This window comes from Chelmon rostratus, chromosome 15, assembly GCF_017976325.1.
Source record: "Chelmon rostratus isolate fCheRos1 chromosome 15, fCheRos1.pri, whole genome shotgun sequence".
Lineage (NCBI taxonomy): Eukaryota > Metazoa > Chordata > Actinopteri > Chaetodontiformes > Chaetodontidae > Chelmon > Chelmon rostratus.
The window spans coordinates 15,873,363-15,890,631 of record NC_055672.1 but is presented as its reverse complement, the minus strand read 5'-3'; the positions used below and the strand labels follow the sequence as shown (position 1 = coordinate 15,890,631).

The 17,269-nt window shown below is 43.9% G+C and overlaps 1 protein-coding gene across 1 annotated transcript in view; it reads left to right on the top strand.

The window, feature by feature from the left end:
• Nucleotides 1-17,269, top strand: part of LOC121618556 (ryanodine receptor 3-like) — a 105,345-nt gene that overhangs the window by 66,658 nt on the left and 21,418 nt on the right. The window contains exons 42-71 of the mRNA XM_041954059.1: nucleotides 2,203-2,476; nucleotides 2,621-2,735; nucleotides 3,373-3,505; nucleotides 4,359-4,462; nucleotides 4,616-4,751; nucleotides 5,005-5,191; nucleotides 5,354-5,462; nucleotides 5,547-5,667; nucleotides 6,235-6,404; nucleotides 7,262-7,482; nucleotides 7,769-7,859; nucleotides 8,660-8,800; nucleotides 9,363-9,526; nucleotides 9,642-9,720; nucleotides 10,250-10,339; nucleotides 10,447-10,593; nucleotides 11,242-11,304; nucleotides 11,466-11,541; nucleotides 11,831-11,954; nucleotides 12,137-12,252; nucleotides 12,344-12,411; nucleotides 12,522-12,643; nucleotides 12,819-12,868; nucleotides 13,416-13,476; nucleotides 14,391-14,629; nucleotides 15,342-15,423; nucleotides 15,528-15,658; nucleotides 16,009-16,332; nucleotides 16,812-17,052; nucleotides 17,142-17,229. Of these exons, the coding sequence (XP_041809993.1) occupies nucleotides 2,203-2,476; nucleotides 2,621-2,735; nucleotides 3,373-3,505; nucleotides 4,359-4,462; nucleotides 4,616-4,751; nucleotides 5,005-5,191; nucleotides 5,354-5,462; nucleotides 5,547-5,667; nucleotides 6,235-6,404; nucleotides 7,262-7,482; nucleotides 7,769-7,859; nucleotides 8,660-8,800; nucleotides 9,363-9,526; nucleotides 9,642-9,720; nucleotides 10,250-10,339; nucleotides 10,447-10,593; nucleotides 11,242-11,304; nucleotides 11,466-11,541; nucleotides 11,831-11,954; nucleotides 12,137-12,252; nucleotides 12,344-12,411; nucleotides 12,522-12,643; nucleotides 12,819-12,868; nucleotides 13,416-13,476; nucleotides 14,391-14,629; nucleotides 15,342-15,423; nucleotides 15,528-15,658; nucleotides 16,009-16,332; nucleotides 16,812-17,052; nucleotides 17,142-17,229 (4,067 nt within the window). The remainder of the gene's footprint in view (nucleotides 1-2,202; nucleotides 2,477-2,620; nucleotides 2,736-3,372; nucleotides 3,506-4,358; nucleotides 4,463-4,615; nucleotides 4,752-5,004; nucleotides 5,192-5,353; nucleotides 5,463-5,546; nucleotides 5,668-6,234; nucleotides 6,405-7,261; nucleotides 7,483-7,768; nucleotides 7,860-8,659; nucleotides 8,801-9,362; nucleotides 9,527-9,641; nucleotides 9,721-10,249; nucleotides 10,340-10,446; nucleotides 10,594-11,241; nucleotides 11,305-11,465; nucleotides 11,542-11,830; nucleotides 11,955-12,136; nucleotides 12,253-12,343; nucleotides 12,412-12,521; nucleotides 12,644-12,818; nucleotides 12,869-13,415; nucleotides 13,477-14,390; nucleotides 14,630-15,341; nucleotides 15,424-15,527; nucleotides 15,659-16,008; nucleotides 16,333-16,811; nucleotides 17,053-17,141; nucleotides 17,230-17,269) is intronic.

Below are 17,269 nucleotides of genomic sequence, written 5' to 3'. Positions count from 1 at the left end.
TTAGGGATTGTGTGTGAACTCTCATAAAAACCACCGGCTTCCATCAGTGTAACACTAGACTGGTCAGGTTTGTTTGCTGGGGGCAGTGAAGGGAAAAGTAGGGATGGGTTGCATTCAAGAGCGGCACAGACAGAGAGGGAAGGAACAAGTGTGTTTGATAGTGTGACAGAATGAGAGTCAGGTGTTGTGAAGCATCTTGGCTGAGAGGAAGAAATGTCGCCTCACATTTTGGAGCAAGCCGGTGCTTCTGCCCTTTCTCTGGCACCCACATGGCCCTCGGCGGCAGGATCGGTTACCGCTGACTGCGACATTCTGCTGGCTCCCCACCCATCACACAAAACACACGCACGCACACACACACCCTTACATTGATTGACAGCCTGGTGTCAAATAGTCCGACCCTTCAGATCCAATCAACCATTCAGACACAGGGGTCTTAAAAACACAATCACCTAATTGCAGTACTCTTAAGCAATCAATTGCATATAAACTCTCCATCTTTTATGGTTCTGTGTTGTTTAATTGATGTGGCTCTGTGCTTTTGTGTATTCATACCCCAAGAACAGACTCAAAAATATATGTGCGCACCCTCACCCACACACCCTATTGATCCAGTTTTAATGAAGCCGTAAGGGTGGATCACATTCGAGCTGTCCAAACAAATGTCTCCGTTTGACCACAGAAGCAAAATATTGTACTGTACTATTAATACCTTGTCCACTTCCCCTCCCTTATTTGTTACATAACAGGGCTTCCTTTCCGCTCTGCCGAAAATGTGTCTTTCATGAATGAGCTTCCCACAGAAGGGAAGAAAACAAGTTGTTGAAACACAGCTGATTACCTCTCCGTTAGAAGCTGGAGCCCGTAGAGGTGGCTGATGCACGCGTGCAGTCCGATCAGCTTGATTCAAGCCACACCAGAGGCTGTGATGGAGCTGTCCGTCCTTGTTTTTGTTCTGTGTTCGAGGTCTTATTTGCATCGCTGAGCCAGTTGAATTGAATTGAATCTCTCTTTCTTAAGTGCTTTTGTCAAAATCGGAGCACCCACTCAAGTTTTTTTATTTAACATTGGTGTAATAGAGCTTTGTGTTGAGTCTCTGTGTTGATGTGTATATACATGTGTGTGTTTAAGGAAGGGTTGCTGTGTCTTGGTATGACCTCGGCTAATGGATGGAAGGTTACAGGATATTTACCCCTTAAAGCCAATGATATGCAAGAAGGAATACAAGACAATGCAGCGAGCACTTCACTGCTGATGCTAATCTTTCTCTGCTATTTTTAAGGCAAATTTACATTACTGTTACACAATCTGTTTGTATATATATATATATATATATATATATATATATATATATATATATATATATCCATTAGAAGTTCAGGGTAATAATGCAGTTCTGAAGATTTCTGAAAGCAGCATACTGTCAGGGGATACTTAACTATGCGATAATAAGATGCACTAATCAATACTTTCTTTTTAACAATTGATCAAATTACTGTGTGCAATTTGAAAGAGCTCATTTCTATTAATGGACCCACAGAGAATTAGTATCCAACTATGGTTCCCTTCAGCTCTACTGAGCGTCTTTCAGCTCATTGTTTTGGTTTTGATTTATTCTCTTCATGTCATCCAGCAGAAGTTCAGATATGAAGAGTTCTGTTAAACCTGCTGTACCACCAACCCAACACCCAACACCAGGAAGACAGAGTTAGAGACTAGAATTTAGGCGCTACAGTAGGAGCAGGGGTCGGTGGGGACCCAAATAGAAGTCGTCTTTGAAGAATCTGAGTCATCCAGGTCATGGTTTTCCAGGGAGGGTTGGCTCAAGGGCAACTGGACTTGGTTGTAGAATCTTGAAAATGAGAAACCTTCAACAGAGGAGGAGGTCTGCAACACCACTTATCCTCCACCTGTTCATTCTCTCTCAGGAGATTGAACAGCTATTCACAGTTGGCCTCTTGTGACAACTGCAATGATGTTTTTACACGCTTTCAAGTTTCTACAACCAAGTCCAACGTTTGATTCAACCTTCCTTAGACCCAAACAGAACTAAAAGAGGTGTGTATATAAAATGAGTTCCCCAAAACAACTTTATAAGGCTGCAAATAGTCACTTTTGTGTTTACAGCTTGTTCCACTGCCAAGACAACTGCTGCTGCTTTAACAATGTTAAATACTCATCTTTACTCAACTTTCTGTTCAGCCAATCTGAAGGAGCTGATCTCGCAGACGATGGTCAGCTGGGCCCAGGAGTGTCACATCCAGGATCCAGAGCTGGTCCGCAAGATGTTCAGCCTACTGAGGAGGCAGTATGACAGCATCGGGGAGCTGCTCCGGGCCATGAGGAAGACTTACACCATCAGTGCCGCCTCAGTCCAGGACACCATCAACCTCCTGGCCTCCCTGGGTCAGATCAGGTCTCTGCTGTCTGTTCGTATGGGGAAAGAGGAGGAAAAGCTCATGATTGATGGACTTGGGTAGGTTGTGGTTACCTCGGATCAGCTTTATTCCTATTATTATGTTTTTGGTTTTGCTATTCTTAGTTTCATACTGGTCTGGCACACTATGCTCTCTGCTTTTAGTGAATGTTGAGTAGCCATTATGTCTTTTTTCCACTCCAGAGACATCATGAACAACAAAGTGTTCTACCAGCACCCCAACCTAATGAGAATACTGGGGATGCACGAGACCGTCATGGAGGTCATGGTCAATGTGCTCGGAGGAGACAAGTCCCAGGTTTAACAACTCCTGCCTCTATATTTATCTCTGCTCACACAGCCCACTGATTTCACTCCACTATCTGACCAGGAATGATGATACTCACTGAGAGAGTTTCTGTTTTAGTCCAGTTTTCGTGTTATCGTTTGTGTGTGTGAAACATGGTTGCAGGGTGAGCGTGCATTAATGAAGACGTGGTCCCAGTAGGTGGGCTTTCTCCTCAGGTCGACAGTCTGGGAGGGAGGGAGGGCAGAAAGGGCAGAGTGAGGCTGGCTGGCTGACTGGCTGGCTGGCTAGCTGTGTGAGGGTGTCAGGCCTTTTAGACGTTAATTAGGAACAAAGACTTGCGGGGAACTTTAGCACAGCGAGCTGGGTGAAAGTCATTACTATAAACTCAGTCGTCCAGAATAAGGCAAGAACCTCTCCAAATCCACCTTGTGTCAAATTAGTGTTTTCTTTGGGGGGTGGCAATATGTTAGAAGATAGTCTCCTGTATTTGTCTTTATATAAACACATGAGAGTGTTGCCTGAGAAATATTACGTGACAAAATGTACTGCAGCAATCTCTGTTGCGATTTTGTTACATGTATCTTCTTTCAAAATCCAACCAGGGAGGATGTTTGACCCTACTTAGTCTGCATGTGCCATTCCACAGGAAATTGCCTTCCCCAAGATGGTGGCCAGCTGCTGTCGCTTCCTGTGCTACTTCTGCCGGATCAGCCGTCAGAACCAGAAAGCTATGTTCGACCACCTCAGCTACCTGCTGGAAAATAGCAGTGTGGGACTAGGTGGGTACACCTCTGTTTGCCTCCGTTTAGCTGCCACTCTTTCTGTCATCCATCATGCTTTGAGAGTAACCAAATGACTACTGATACAGTGCTATGCCATTATTTTACTGGATGACGATACCCGGACTTCAGCAGGAATCAACCAAAGACACTAGAGGACTATGAAGTATGTCATTCCTGTGAGGTCCAAACATGCACGTAAACCAGCACTAGGATGGATGAAAACTGCCAGCATTTCCATAATATGGGTGATACATACAAGATGACATCACTGATACATACAGTGATGTCATCTTTTTGCCATCATAGGGTTTTGTTACGTATATTAGCCTCGCACCTTAGAAGACGTGTGTTGTGAGTCTGAGCGCTGAGAATCTATGGACTCATCTCTCATTCTGTTAGAAGATGGTGGTGCCACAGTCACAGAAAGCACCCCTGCTGGGGCAAGAGAGTGTCTCTCCTGGATGCACACATATATGCACCCGGTCATGAACACACACATACACACACACCTGACAAATTCCTCAGTTTTGCAAAATGCAAATGAAACATGAGAGTAAAATCTTTAATATTTACATTAAAATTTCACGAAAAATGAATATACAAGCTGTAACTACACTGTCAGAGATGATGTGTCTGCCGGCACAGTGCTACATAGTACAGAATATAAGTGTTCATTGGTTGAGTAAACCTTAACACTATCCAGATCAGCTGCCAGTGATATTTTGGAGGGAGTGGAAACACTGCCCCCTGCTGTTTGTGCAACGCTTTGCTGAAATATTACCACAGACACAGGCTAACCTAAGATACAACAGAGTAATGGTGGTCTCTGTGGGTGTGCTTTGTATTGTAGCTTCACCAGCTATGAGGGGCTCCACGCCTCTAGATGTGGCCGCTTCCTCTGTGATGGACAATAACGGTCTGGCTCTCGCACTGGAAGAACCTGATCTGGACAAGGTGAGACGCAGCCTCATAGCTACCATACTGTGTATCTGCTTGATTTAAAGACAGTGCCAATCAAAAATCACCTGCATGAACTAGGATTTGGAAGCACCTTGGATGAATAGATTAAAACTAGATAAATCTATATGTCATGTGCTGTGCTCATAGGTGGTCACCTACCTAGCAGGCTGTGGTCTCCAGAGCTGTCCAATGCTCCTGGCTAAAGGTTATCCAGACATCGGCTGGAACCCCATTGAGGGGGAGCGTTACCTTTCCTTCTTGCGGTTTGCTGTCTTCGTCAACGGTATAACTGCGGTCACCATCCAGTCTCTCTGTCCTTCTGTCTCTCACTCTCTCTGTCTGTTCATCCTTTTACTGTGTCTCTATGTAGACATGTAGAAAAGACAATTGAAGGTCCAAATATGTTTGAAAGATCTTTCAGCTGACAAAGTCTACCTGGTGTTTACATTAGAGCTACAGAGTGTGTGTGTGCTTAGTTTTCTTGCTGACATTAACTATGATTTGCGAACTCATATAATTTAATATTTGTTTTCCAGGTGAGAGTGTGGAGGAGAACTCCAGCGTTGTGGTGAAGCTGCTCATCCGTCGTCCAGAGTGTTTTGGACCCGCCCTGAGGGGAGAGGGAGGGAACGGCCTGCTAGCCGCCATGAAGGAAGCCATCAAGATCTCTGAGACTCCGGCTTTGGACCTGCCGGGCTCTGTGCATGGAGTCAGCTCGGACGTGTAAGCCATAAAGATCAAGCCAAGCTTATCAAATCAATGCTCAGGACTCACCCTTGAGATTAGCTGCTTATCCCCCTCGCCTTTGCGTCTTTGCTCTGATGCCCTTTAAAAATATTCCTCCTCTTTCCTGTTTACTCAACTCTTCACTATCCCCACTGTTAGGTCTGCTGATGGTGATGATGAGGAGGAGGTGGTACACATGGGCAATGCCATCATGTCCTTCTACTCTGCGCTGATTGACCTGCTGGGACGTTGTGCTCCAGAGATGCATGTATGTTTGATAGAATTTCTGAATTTATTCAGGTTTTTTCACAGACAGATTTCCCCTATTTTCACTTCCTTTGCTCTTCTTCAGCTCATCAACAAGGGGAAAGGTGAAGCTCTGCGTATTCGTGCCATCCTGCGCTCTCTGGTGCCCACTGAAGACCTTGTGGGAATTATCAGCATACCGCTCAAAATGCCCATCACCAACAAAGGTACTGCTCAGGATGGTCACTCTAATAACATGCAGCAGCATACATTACATCTTTACCCTTCCATCCGAGGACACCTCCTTTTCATTTATATGTTACTACAGGATATCCAGCTCATGCAAAGGCACAATGGTTACGAAAGCCTGCACAGTCAGTGCAAGGCGGACAGTTATTGATCTCATTTCACCGCTCATGCCTTTTTAATCAGCACAACGCTTTACTGCACACTCTTATAGCTCTGAGTAAGCCAGATCATTTCTATAGCGAGCTGTCTTGCTCTATTGATTGATCGGCATAAGTATGGCAAGACTTGGCTCTTAAATTTGCTGCCCAGAGCACTACCACAAGGCTCTGTCAGCAGGCCAAGAGTGAAGACAGTAAGACGTGATTTCAGCACCAGAAAAAACTCATTCACATGCTGCTGCATGCTGCCTGATGAATACGCATGGCTCCCCTAATCATCAATGACGTGCCATAATGTACTGTAGGCTGTTCTCAGGGTATTTCACTGCTTCACACCTGTGTGATTTACTCTATGTGTTGTGCCTTCCTTGCCTAAATCTCTCTCAGATGGCTCTGTGACAGAGCCGGATATGTCAGCCAGCTTCTGTCCAGATCACAAGGCCCCCATGGTGCTGTTTTTGGACAGGGTGTATGGCATCGAGGACCAGAGCTTTCTGCTTCACCTGCTTGAAGTGGGCTTCCTTCCTGACCTGAGGGCTGCTACCTCTTTGGACACGGTAGGCAGAGCTGACAGTAACATGGGAAAGAAGCAACAAATGGCCAGTCTCTGTAACACGAGCTTCATCAAGGATTTCAGTATCAATCTCACTGGGCAACCTTTTATACTAATTAAGAGCTCCTCATTAAGCTTTGGTTCTAGTCTCTCTCTGGTTGATTAATGCAATTCTTCTTTACTCTTGTCAACTAAAAGTTTTAATTAGATTAACAAAATCACTGGAACAAAAACCTTGCGTGTTCAACTCTAAACTCACAAATCCATAGGGTGCAGACTTTTGGCTAAAGTGAATCTGTCATCACATGATGTGTTTAAGCACAGCAGCACACACAGGAGTCATTTTGAGCACCTGGCCTGCAATAAATTCAGGTGTTTTGTGAGCTGTGTGTGTGGAAGATGTGTGCAGTGCAGTAGGTTTTTTTTGTGGCTCTGGACATGTCTGCCCTGGTCAACTGTGTCAACTCTGATGTCAGGCAAACAAAGTGCTGCTCACACTGACAGATACTAATGCTAATTGAATCTGCACCATGTGTGATGTTCTGATATCAGGGAACATTTTAGTGTTGTTTGTGGCTGTAATAGTGCCATACTCTCTTTAGCTTGGCTTGCTAACATGTTTTACATCATTTCATACTGTTCATTTAAATGGTGCTTTTTTGAGCAGACGATACTGTGACCACAGGTCAAGGTAATTGTAAATGCCAAAACATTGGCTGAAAAATAGCCTGAGAGTCATAAAGTTAGCGTTTGCTGACATTAGCCACCGTTAGCTACAGGTCATACCACACCGACTTTCTTTTGTTGTTGTTTGTTGTTGTTGTCAAATGCTGTCTGACCTGTGACCCTGTCTTTCTACAGGAGGGTCTATGTACCACAGAGACAGCCCTGGCCATGAACCGCTACATTGGCTCAGCCTTGCTACCCCTCCTCACCCGCTGCGCCCCTCTCTTTGCCGGCACCGAGCACTACGCCACCCTCATCGACTCCACTCTGCACACCATCTACCGCCTCTCCAAAGGCCGTTCGCTCACCAAGGCCCAGAGAGATGCCATAGAGGAGTGCCTGCTGGCTGTCTGCAAGTGAGGAGCATATGAAAATCTCTATTAGTGGAGTTAAAGGTTTCCTGTGGGTTGTGGGCATTTTCTTTGACGAGTGATAATATACCAAACACCTGTGGTATCTCAGCTAGTCAGTCGTTTATATCTTTATCTGCTTTCTAATAAAACTCTATTATAGCTCGGGGCCTGGTTTCCCTGAATATTCCTCTAAATCAGTGAGATAAAAATGGTTGGAGTGTGAAGATGTTCTGGTTAAAGGCAGCCCAGGGCAGCAGCGCTCTTAAGTCTCTCTCACTTTATTCTGCAGGCACCTTCGCCCCTCCATGCTGCAGCAGCTCCTGCGCCGCCTTGTCTTTGATGTGCCCTTGCTGACTGATTACTGCAAGATGCCTCTCAGGGTGGGCAACAATAATCACCACTTCCCTCACCTCTTTTTAAATCCCTTTGCCATCCTTTATCTTGCCTTCATCTCATTTTGCCTGTTGTTGTGCATTGCATGCTTCAGATTACTTGTTTCCTGCCTGCCTAATTATCTGCCTTTTCTTTTTTTCTCTTCTATATCATTTAGTTTTTGTTTTGTCAGTGCGGTCGCTACTTAGTAACGCTTTATTGCCTTAATTGATTAAATGCTCTTAAAACTGCTCTGTGTGGAGGTACCAAAAGCTTATTTCCACCAGCTCTATTGCAGGTGTACTTTCGATGTACTGGTGTTCACCTTTCTCTCTTAGTCACACACACACATACACACACACACACACTCAAAGCTGCACATTTCTAACACACCCATGCTGTTAATCATCTGGTGTGGAAGAGGTGGGCAGCTACAGGAGGGAAAACAAGGGGATGAAGTATTGGGCTGTGTGATTACAGGCTTGTTGGCTCCACTGCTGCGCTCCATCCGTCTGGCCACACAAGAGAAATACTGGAGATGTAATACGTTGTGACTGGCCTGTGCAATGGTGGACACACTTGTTCTATACTGTCATGTACACATTTGGATTTCATTTGTGCAGCGTGTAGGCGGGCTGATTTCCTTTGAGGTGCTTTTTTTCTGTTAATGCATGGCCCAGTGCCAGTGTGTTGTAAGTATGTGTACAGGCTGCATGCTTGTTGCCTGCCAGTTAACTGTCCTGGTTGCTAAGTTCTGTTTATTTATGATTCTGCTTGTCTTGACCTTTGGCCTATGTGTGTCCTCCAGCTGCTAACCAACCACTATGAGCAGAACTGGAAGTACTACTGCCTCCCATCAGGCTGGGGCAGCTATGGCACAGCATCCGAGGATGAACTACTGCTCACCAAGAAAATCTTCTGGGGAGTGTTTGATTCTCTGTCACAGAGGGTGAGGGATCACTCATGTATTGCACTGTTGTTTTTTTATCTTTAGGAATTTCACAGTGACTTCATCATTTCCTGAGCAATTCACTTGTTTGGCAAGAGGCTGGCGTTTTGTAAGGGAGTGTAATCCCACAAACACTCTACAGGAGTGATAAATAAAAGTCACCTAATTCACTACAGTCTTGATATACATGTGTGCGAGGCACCAATATCCCAAGGTCTGTTCCTGGTGCAGATGGCTGGACTCAGCACATCTCGCTAAATGCACACTCATGAAAGGAGGCTGTGCAAAGGGCCAGCCTGAAAACATCAATATCTCGACAGCCATCATTGATCCAAAGCCTCTAGCATGCTGGTTCTCCAGCTTTTAGAATAATTCTTCATTAACGTCTCTTCCGCTGGCTCCTGCACTGATACACTTAGACTGGAGAGGCTGTATAGCTTTATTTAAGTCCCACCTTAAATGAACAACAAAACAAATTAGTTGTATTGCTTAAATAAGAATACACCTCTTAAAGAGTTACATTTTGCGTTTACTCTGTAGCTTTCTTTCTCTCACCATGCAGAAATATGACCCAGAACTGTTCAAGATGGCCATGCCTTGCCTCAGCGCCATAGCTGGAGCTTTGCCACCAGATTACGTGGACACCTCCATTAGTACCACAGTGGAAAAGCCTGTGTCTGTTGATGCTCAGGGCAACTTTGACCCCAAACCCATCAATACTGCTAAGTAAGCTATGTTCAAATCAGACATCAGTGGCAAATATAGTATCAGCCTGACTTATTATATTATACTCCAGTAACATGCATTGACATATCCATACATTGTTGCATTCTTTTTCCAGCATTGCTCTTCCAGAGAAGCTCGAGCACTTTGCCAACAAATATGCAGAGCACTCCCATGAGAAATGGTCAGCAGAGAAGGTAAGGCCAAAGATAAGAGCTTTCGCCTGGGAAAATGGGTATTAAATAGCACAGTATTCGACTTGGACCAAGTCACGAGTGGGGAGGGGACACTTAAAATGTCTGTCCTTGAAGAAATACTGCATGCAAAATCATCAGGAAAGCATTTCTCGCCATTTCAAAGGGAAAATAATCAGTTCAGATCAATAACCTGATACTGTTCTTTTTCCAGTATCACAGCATTGTTGCTTTTGTTGATGCGTCTTTGTTGTTATTATTGAAAGGGATACTCTGGGCATGCTGACAATAATTGTGGTAGTCTCTCTGTTGAAGGCCCCTGCTCTCTTTTGTGCCAACTGCTTAGCCTGCATTGTTGCATCTGTCAAAAAAATTTAACAAGAGCTGAGGACAGCAAGAACTGGATGTACCATGACTCCTTAATGTGTTATGCATACTTAATCTCTTATCCAGTCTTCCAAATAATAAATCATGTTCTTCAGGGACTCTGGAGGCAATTAAGATTGCTCTCACCCCTGTGCTTGTGCCTCAGGTGCTGCTGGGATGGAAATATGGAGACTGTGTGGATGAGAAGGCCAAGATTCACCCTCAGCTCAGGACCTACAAAGCCCTGACAGAGAAGGTACAGACTATCGAATATGAGATTTGTGAAAAAGATTAACGTTGAAGAGATAACCTCAAGATTGAGGCTCCTGGGCTCAGTCCTTGTTCCCTGTTTCTGTGCTGCAGGAGAAAGAGATTTACAGATGGCCAATTAGAGAGTCCCTGAGGAGTATGCTGGCAATGGGATGGAGCATCGACAGGACCAAGGATGGAGAAAGCATGTCTCAGCAGAGGGAGAGTGAGAAAATGCGAAAGATCTCTCAGGCTTCACAGGTACACTGCAAAGAGTATGACAAACACTAACATCAAGAGTCAAATCATCAAATGTACTGGTCCTCCATGAACATTTGAAAAATAACTTTTCATTACCAGACCATTAAGAAATGTTCTGAGCAGAAAAGGTCATAAAATGATGTCTATTTCTGGTATTAAGTACGATGATGAAGTCATAACTGTCAGTGTTTAGGTTGCTTTGGTTTTTACGTTGGTTAAGTTTGCATTTGCTTACTATTTCAACTCTCTAATCATTACTTAAAGATATTTCAGGTTGATAGACAGCTTGGCAGTTACTGTGTCTGTTTATTTCGCTCCTTAACACAAACATAGGTTCTTTTATCTTATCATAGTTTTTATTTTTAGTTTGGTTGAAAAACACCAGTGTAGATTTAAGCTGCTATCAGTTAACTTGGCAGCTGTTACTGTATGCAGTTGTAAACATTCAGATCACACAGTGATTTACTGTGGACACAAAGCTTGTTTTGTTGCTAATCTCCTTGCATAATAGACTGAAAGCCTAAAGCCACGGACTAATCCTTTCACAAACGCTATGAAAGCAGAAATCTTGTGTTATCAAAATGTTGATTTATTGCTAATAACACACTGTGTCTCACTATAATTCTGCATCTTTTTGAACATCTCCAGGCGAATGGATTCAGTCCGAGCCCAATAGACACAAGCAACGTTGTTCTATCCAGAGAATTGCAGGTGAGAGACCTCATGCTTTTTTGGTTTCACTTTTTTCTTTTTACCATCGGATGATCTCTCAGCCTGAATATGTGATGGAAAGCAGTATTTCCTGAATGTGAATGATCAACGTGGGCGGGACCCATTCCTCACTCAGATGTACATTTTGTCTTTGGTCCAAGGGGATGGTGGAGGTGGTGGCTGAAAATCACCACAACATCTGGGCCAAGAAGAAAAAGAGTGACCTTGGAAGCAGAGGTGATTTGCTAATGAAGCCAATTATAGTCGATGCAGATTACATAGAGATACATGCAAAACAGAGTGGAAGAGACAGTGTGTGGTGTAGGTGGATGTAAAGTGCCTCTCGGTTGTTGCAGTGTTTATATCCCTGTGAGCATATGCATGTGACTGCCTCGCCGGTCTTGACTAAATAGGTTCAGCTGAGTGGTACATCCAAAGCATGTCACCATCTGCCTTCACACAGACACACAGCAGAGAGCCGTGGTTGATCAAGTCTTACTTAACACTGGGTTTTCTGCGGTTTCAGGTGGGGGAACACATCCTCTGTTGGTGCCATATGACACGCTGACAGCCAAGGAGAAGGCCCGCGATCGAGAGAAGGCTCAGGACCTTTTCCGCTTCCTGCAGATCAATGGCTATAGCATCACAAGGTCAGCTCTTTCAGGAGGTTGTTCATATATTATCATGTTGATGTCTAGCAGAAACTTTATACATCCTTATAACTTCCTTTTCATAGGTAGTACTGTCAGTGGACTCTTTATCAAATGCTATTGAAAGGAAATCTTGTGATTTTGAAGTGTTGATTTATAGCTAATATCTTATTGTGTTGCAGAGGTTTGAAAGACTTAGAGCAGGATTCTTCTTCCATGGAGAAGAGGTTTGCCTACAAGTTCCTCAAGAAGCTGCTCAAGTATGTTGATTCAGCTCAGGAGTTCATCGCTCACCTGGGTATGGTAATATTACATAGGACCTGACAGCAAGAGACTTAGAGTAGTCTTGTTATGTACTATTAAAATGTGTTTTTGTGTTCTCAATCCAGAGTCCATGGCTGCCAGTGGCAAAACAGACCGGTCCCCTCATGAACAAGAAATCAAGTTTTTTGCCAAAGTAAGGAGCGATATAAACGAGGACAAGCATATACAGTATATCAATAACTCTTATGAATTAAATTTCCATCCGCCTGATCTGATCTTGTCATTATCGATGTCCTCCTTCAGGTTCTCCTTCCTCTCATTGACCAGTACTTCAAGAACCACTCTCTCTACTTCCTCTCCTCCCCCAATAAGAACCTGAGCAGCAGCGGTTACGCCTCCAACAAGGAGAAGGAGATGGTCACTAGGTACAAAATGAAAACTGTTTCATTCACGTGTAGCAGTATAGCATGACTGTAACTCTTTACCATTCTGAACTTAAAATCCTAAACTCTTGCAATCTTAATTACTAATCTTCTCTGCAAGAACTTACTCATTGTAATTGTCTCATTTCCTTCCTTTGTCTGTCCATCACACCTCCAGCCTGTTTTGTAAACTGGCAGCTCTTGTCAGACATAGGATTTCTCTCTTTGGTAAGATGATTATTACTGACTGGTCAGCAGTGTGTGTGTGTGTGTGTGTGTGTCTGTGCCTGTGTGTATATATGTACTTTTGTAAAGTCCAGTGTGGCGGCTCTGCTGCTGACCCTGTGTCTCAATTGGTGAGATTAAAGGTGATTTTCTGACCTGGACAAATGTTGAAGTGTTCCTTTAAACAACAGTAATTTTGACCCCTGCCACTGATATAATGATTGATTATTTTGATTGTTTAGTTCAGTCAACTAAACCACTGAGTTCATTACTTTAACCATTGTGCCCTTAACCACAGTGGATACACTGTGGTTAAGGGCACATCCACCTGAGGTGGTGAACTAGATAACGAGCCACTAAACTTAACTGAGCCCATAACCCACCCATTTGATTGCAGGCTGTTGGGTGGGGTACATACACAGACAATAACTCATTGCTGCCACTAGAGGCTCAGTTCAGGTCAAGAAAGTGACCATAAACGTGAGTGACAGTGTGTGTGTGTGTGTGTGTGTGTTCACGTCATATTGATAGTTTTTGTGTTGTCTTGTAGGGAGTGACTCCACTACCATTGTCAGCTGTCTGCATATCCTGGCACACACCCTGGACACCAGGTGAGTACAAATTTGGCAGCGCTTAAGACTCACAGGGAACCTGGCACCATTAAGTTTTCATTGAAAGTAAAAGTTGCAAAAATGTCAAATGAAAAAGTGTAAATGTTAACAAAAGCCCTCGGCCCAATCGTCTGTGTTTAAACAATAATTGTTTGAGAAACCAGTTACATGTTTCCTTTGTAAAGCAGTGACGTAGAATCTGACCTCTGCAGAACCCTGAAGAGGAGCATATTTGTCATGAACATTTTCTTTTAAATAGTAATTACTGTGGCGTCTTTTGGGAGGCACTGGCATTAAGAAAGAGCATCCTTTGGCATTTAAATAAGCAAAACAAATTTCATACACCACACGTTGCCTAAGGCTTATAGTGTTCTTTGCACACAATGTACTGTTTGTTAATGCAGCTCACACATAATGAGGCTAAATCGGCAATGTATTATTGTGTCTTGTTTGTGCTGAAGAGCTACAGCTGATGTCTTTCATTTCTCCTTCCTACTGGGACACATCAAGGCTTAACAATGGGTAATTCATTTAGCACTGTTGCAAACTGTGAAATGCTGAAAATGGACCGACTAATCATATTAATGCATTGTGCTATTTCAGGATGTCATTGAATATGTCTAAGCGCCACACCGGCAAACTCACCTTATTTAAATATCCACCTAGTTCATTAGATAAATCACTGATGTTTCGGTGTAAGGGCCCTCAGCTTGATACTCACGTCTCATATTTCATGACTAAAACCTTCACGTACTGTGAGAGTGGAGTAATTTCATAGTGAGCGTGTCCCATTGTGGGTAAACAGTGTTGTCCTGTGCATACCAAAGGGTATCCGCCGGTTTATTATAGCTCTGCCCTTGCATATCTCCTCATTTGGTTCCAGTCGTTTATCACTCTCCCTTTCACTCTAACAGGACGGTGATGAAGTCGGGCTCTGAGCTTGTGAGGGTGGGGCTGAGGACGTTCTTTGAGAACGCCGCAGAGGACCTGGAGAAGACATTTGAAAACCTGAAGCTGGGGAAGTTCACTCACTCTCGCTCCCAGATGAAAGGCGTGTCGCAGAATATCAACTACACCACTGTAGCTCTGCTCCCCATTTTAACCGCTCTGTTTGAGCACATCACTCAACACCACTTTGGAGTCGACCTGCTTTGTGAGTCCTGACAGCAAAGGAATGATCAAACATCAAACGTGCGAGAGGCTGCTACAAAAACTGGAGTCAAGTGCCAATGTCAAGTTTGTTATAATACAGTGATTACATGTGTCTTACATGCTGAAACAGTAAAGCTCCCACTATAAATATGTATTCATATAATAAAAAGGGACTTTCACACGATGCTTTATTAGAGCCTGTATGGCGGCTATGGTAGGATGAGATTGCCATGAGTTTTGGTACCGACATTCATGATCTCCAGAGGACGAATCCTGATAACTTTGATCCCCTGATTTGATCTCTCGCACCACTGGCAGGTCAGAGTTATCCACTGAAATATCTCAAGCTCTACTTTATAGATCGTATTAGATCATATAGTATTTTGTTGACATTGGTGACTTTGGTGATCTCTGACTTTTCAGTCAGCACCATTATCAGGTCAAAATTTCACTTTGCCAAGCTGTTTGGTTTGTAACAAAATAGCTGCAAAACTAGTGGTATTCCCATCAGCCTCAGCTTTACTTTGAGTTTACTGCTAATAAGCATGCTTATTAGCATGCAAACACACTGAACTACTAAGATGCTGAGGATTTTAAACGTCAGAACATCAGCATGTTGACAGTGTCTCTGTGAGCATGTTAGTGCGAGCCTCACAGATCTGCCAGCATGGCTTCAGACTTAATCTTGTACTAATTTTCTTTATTTTTTCCAGTGGACGATGTCCAAGTATCCTGCTATCGAATCCTGACCAGTCTCTACGCACTGGGGACTGGAAAAAACATCTATGTAGAAAGGTATCTCAGCTTCACCATTGGGTTAATTGTTTAAAACTTCAGTGAATGAACTCACTGCTATTCAATGCAGCTTTCACCACTCTCCTCCTGTCTGCATCCCTCAGACAGCTACCAGCTCTGGGTCAGTGTCTGGCTACCCTGGCTGGAGCCATGCCTGTAGCCTTCCTGGAGCCGCTGCTCAACACGTACAACCCCTGCTCCGTTTTTAATACCAAGAGTGCCAGAGACCGAGCCAGTGAGTCATATGTAATTATTCTAGGATAGAAGAGTTCATTACCAGGGGTGGACCAAGGTTGCAAATCAAGCAGCTATTATTATGGATTATGCATTTGTCTGTGTTTTTACAACCAACTTATCATTTTGAGATGTTCTACAGTGTGAGAAAAGACTTTAATACGTTTTTTCCTATGTTTAATCATAGATTGCACATCATGTGTATATCTGTACTGTATGTGAGTCTTCTCACATGTCTGCACACTTACTCTGCTTAAATATGATTCAGTTTGAGAAACAGCCCTCTCCTCCATAAAGTATATAATAAGAAAAATAGAATTTGACAATATTAACACTCCTGTTGTGTTTCAGTCCTTGGTGTACCAGACTCAGTCGAGGAGATGTGTCCCGGGATGCCGCGGCTGGATGGTTTGACGAAGGACATCAATGACATGGCTGAGTCTGGAGCGCGGTACACAGAGATGCCTCACGTTATCGAGGTGGTGCTGCCCATGCTGTGTAACTATCTGTCCTACTGGTGGGAGAGGGGGCCCGAGAACCAGCCAGCCAGCGGGGGCAGCGTCTGCTGCACCACCGTCACCTCAGAGCACCTCAGCCTCATTCTCGGCAACATCCTCAAGATCCTCAACAACAACCTTGGCATCGATGAAGCCTCCTGGATGAAGAGGATCGCAGGTGGGCATGGGTTTCTATAACGGCTCGTGGTTATGAGGAGGAACGAATGCAGTGGAAAGTCATATCCTGAGGCCGCACCAGACTTTGTTAATTTCTTTTTAGTTTTATACCAACACCAGATCCTGCCTCATTTCTGTATCTCCTTTATGTTTTTGTTTGTTGTTGTGCCATCTCATAGGAATCTTGTATGAACCATAGCACCTCCATCATTACCAATCCACTGTCAAAATTCTAATGCTCCCACTAGGCACATTACAGCAAAACAGCTACACCTGTGAGTTTAGAACGAGGAAATTTAGCAAATGCAAAAGCTTTTATGGTCGAATTGCGAATGTGGTGTATTATTGTTTGGAAAAAGCAGAAAATTACGCGTTATTTATGTGAAAATGTTATTAAATATGCTGGCAATGTCCTAATATACCCACACCTTTTAAATAAACAGCTCTAATAAAGTGACATTTTTCTCTTTCACTGTTCAGTGTACGTGCAACCCATCATCAGCAAGGCCCGTGCAGACCTGCTGAAGAGCCACTTCCTGCCTACACTGGAGAAGCTGAAGAAGAAGACAGTAAAGGTGGTGGCTGAGGAGGAGCTCTTGAAGGCAGACAGTAAAGGAGACACCCAGGAGGCTGAGCTGCTCATCCTGGATGAGTTTGCTGTCCTCTGCAGGGACCTGTACGCCTTTTACCCCATGCTTATCCGCTATGTGGACAACAACAGGTTAGCTCCCTGAGTAGTGGACGATGGAGTTGTCTTTAAGCAGCATTTAAGAGGAGGTGGGACTGATGTATTAATCTCTGTTACTGCAGGTCCAGGTGGCTGAAAGAGCCAGACGCCGACTCCAACGAGCTCTTCAGAATGGTCGCTGAGATATTTATCCTCTGGTGCAAGTCACACGTAGGTTTTCTCACCTCCATGCTTGTTAGGTAGAAAAACC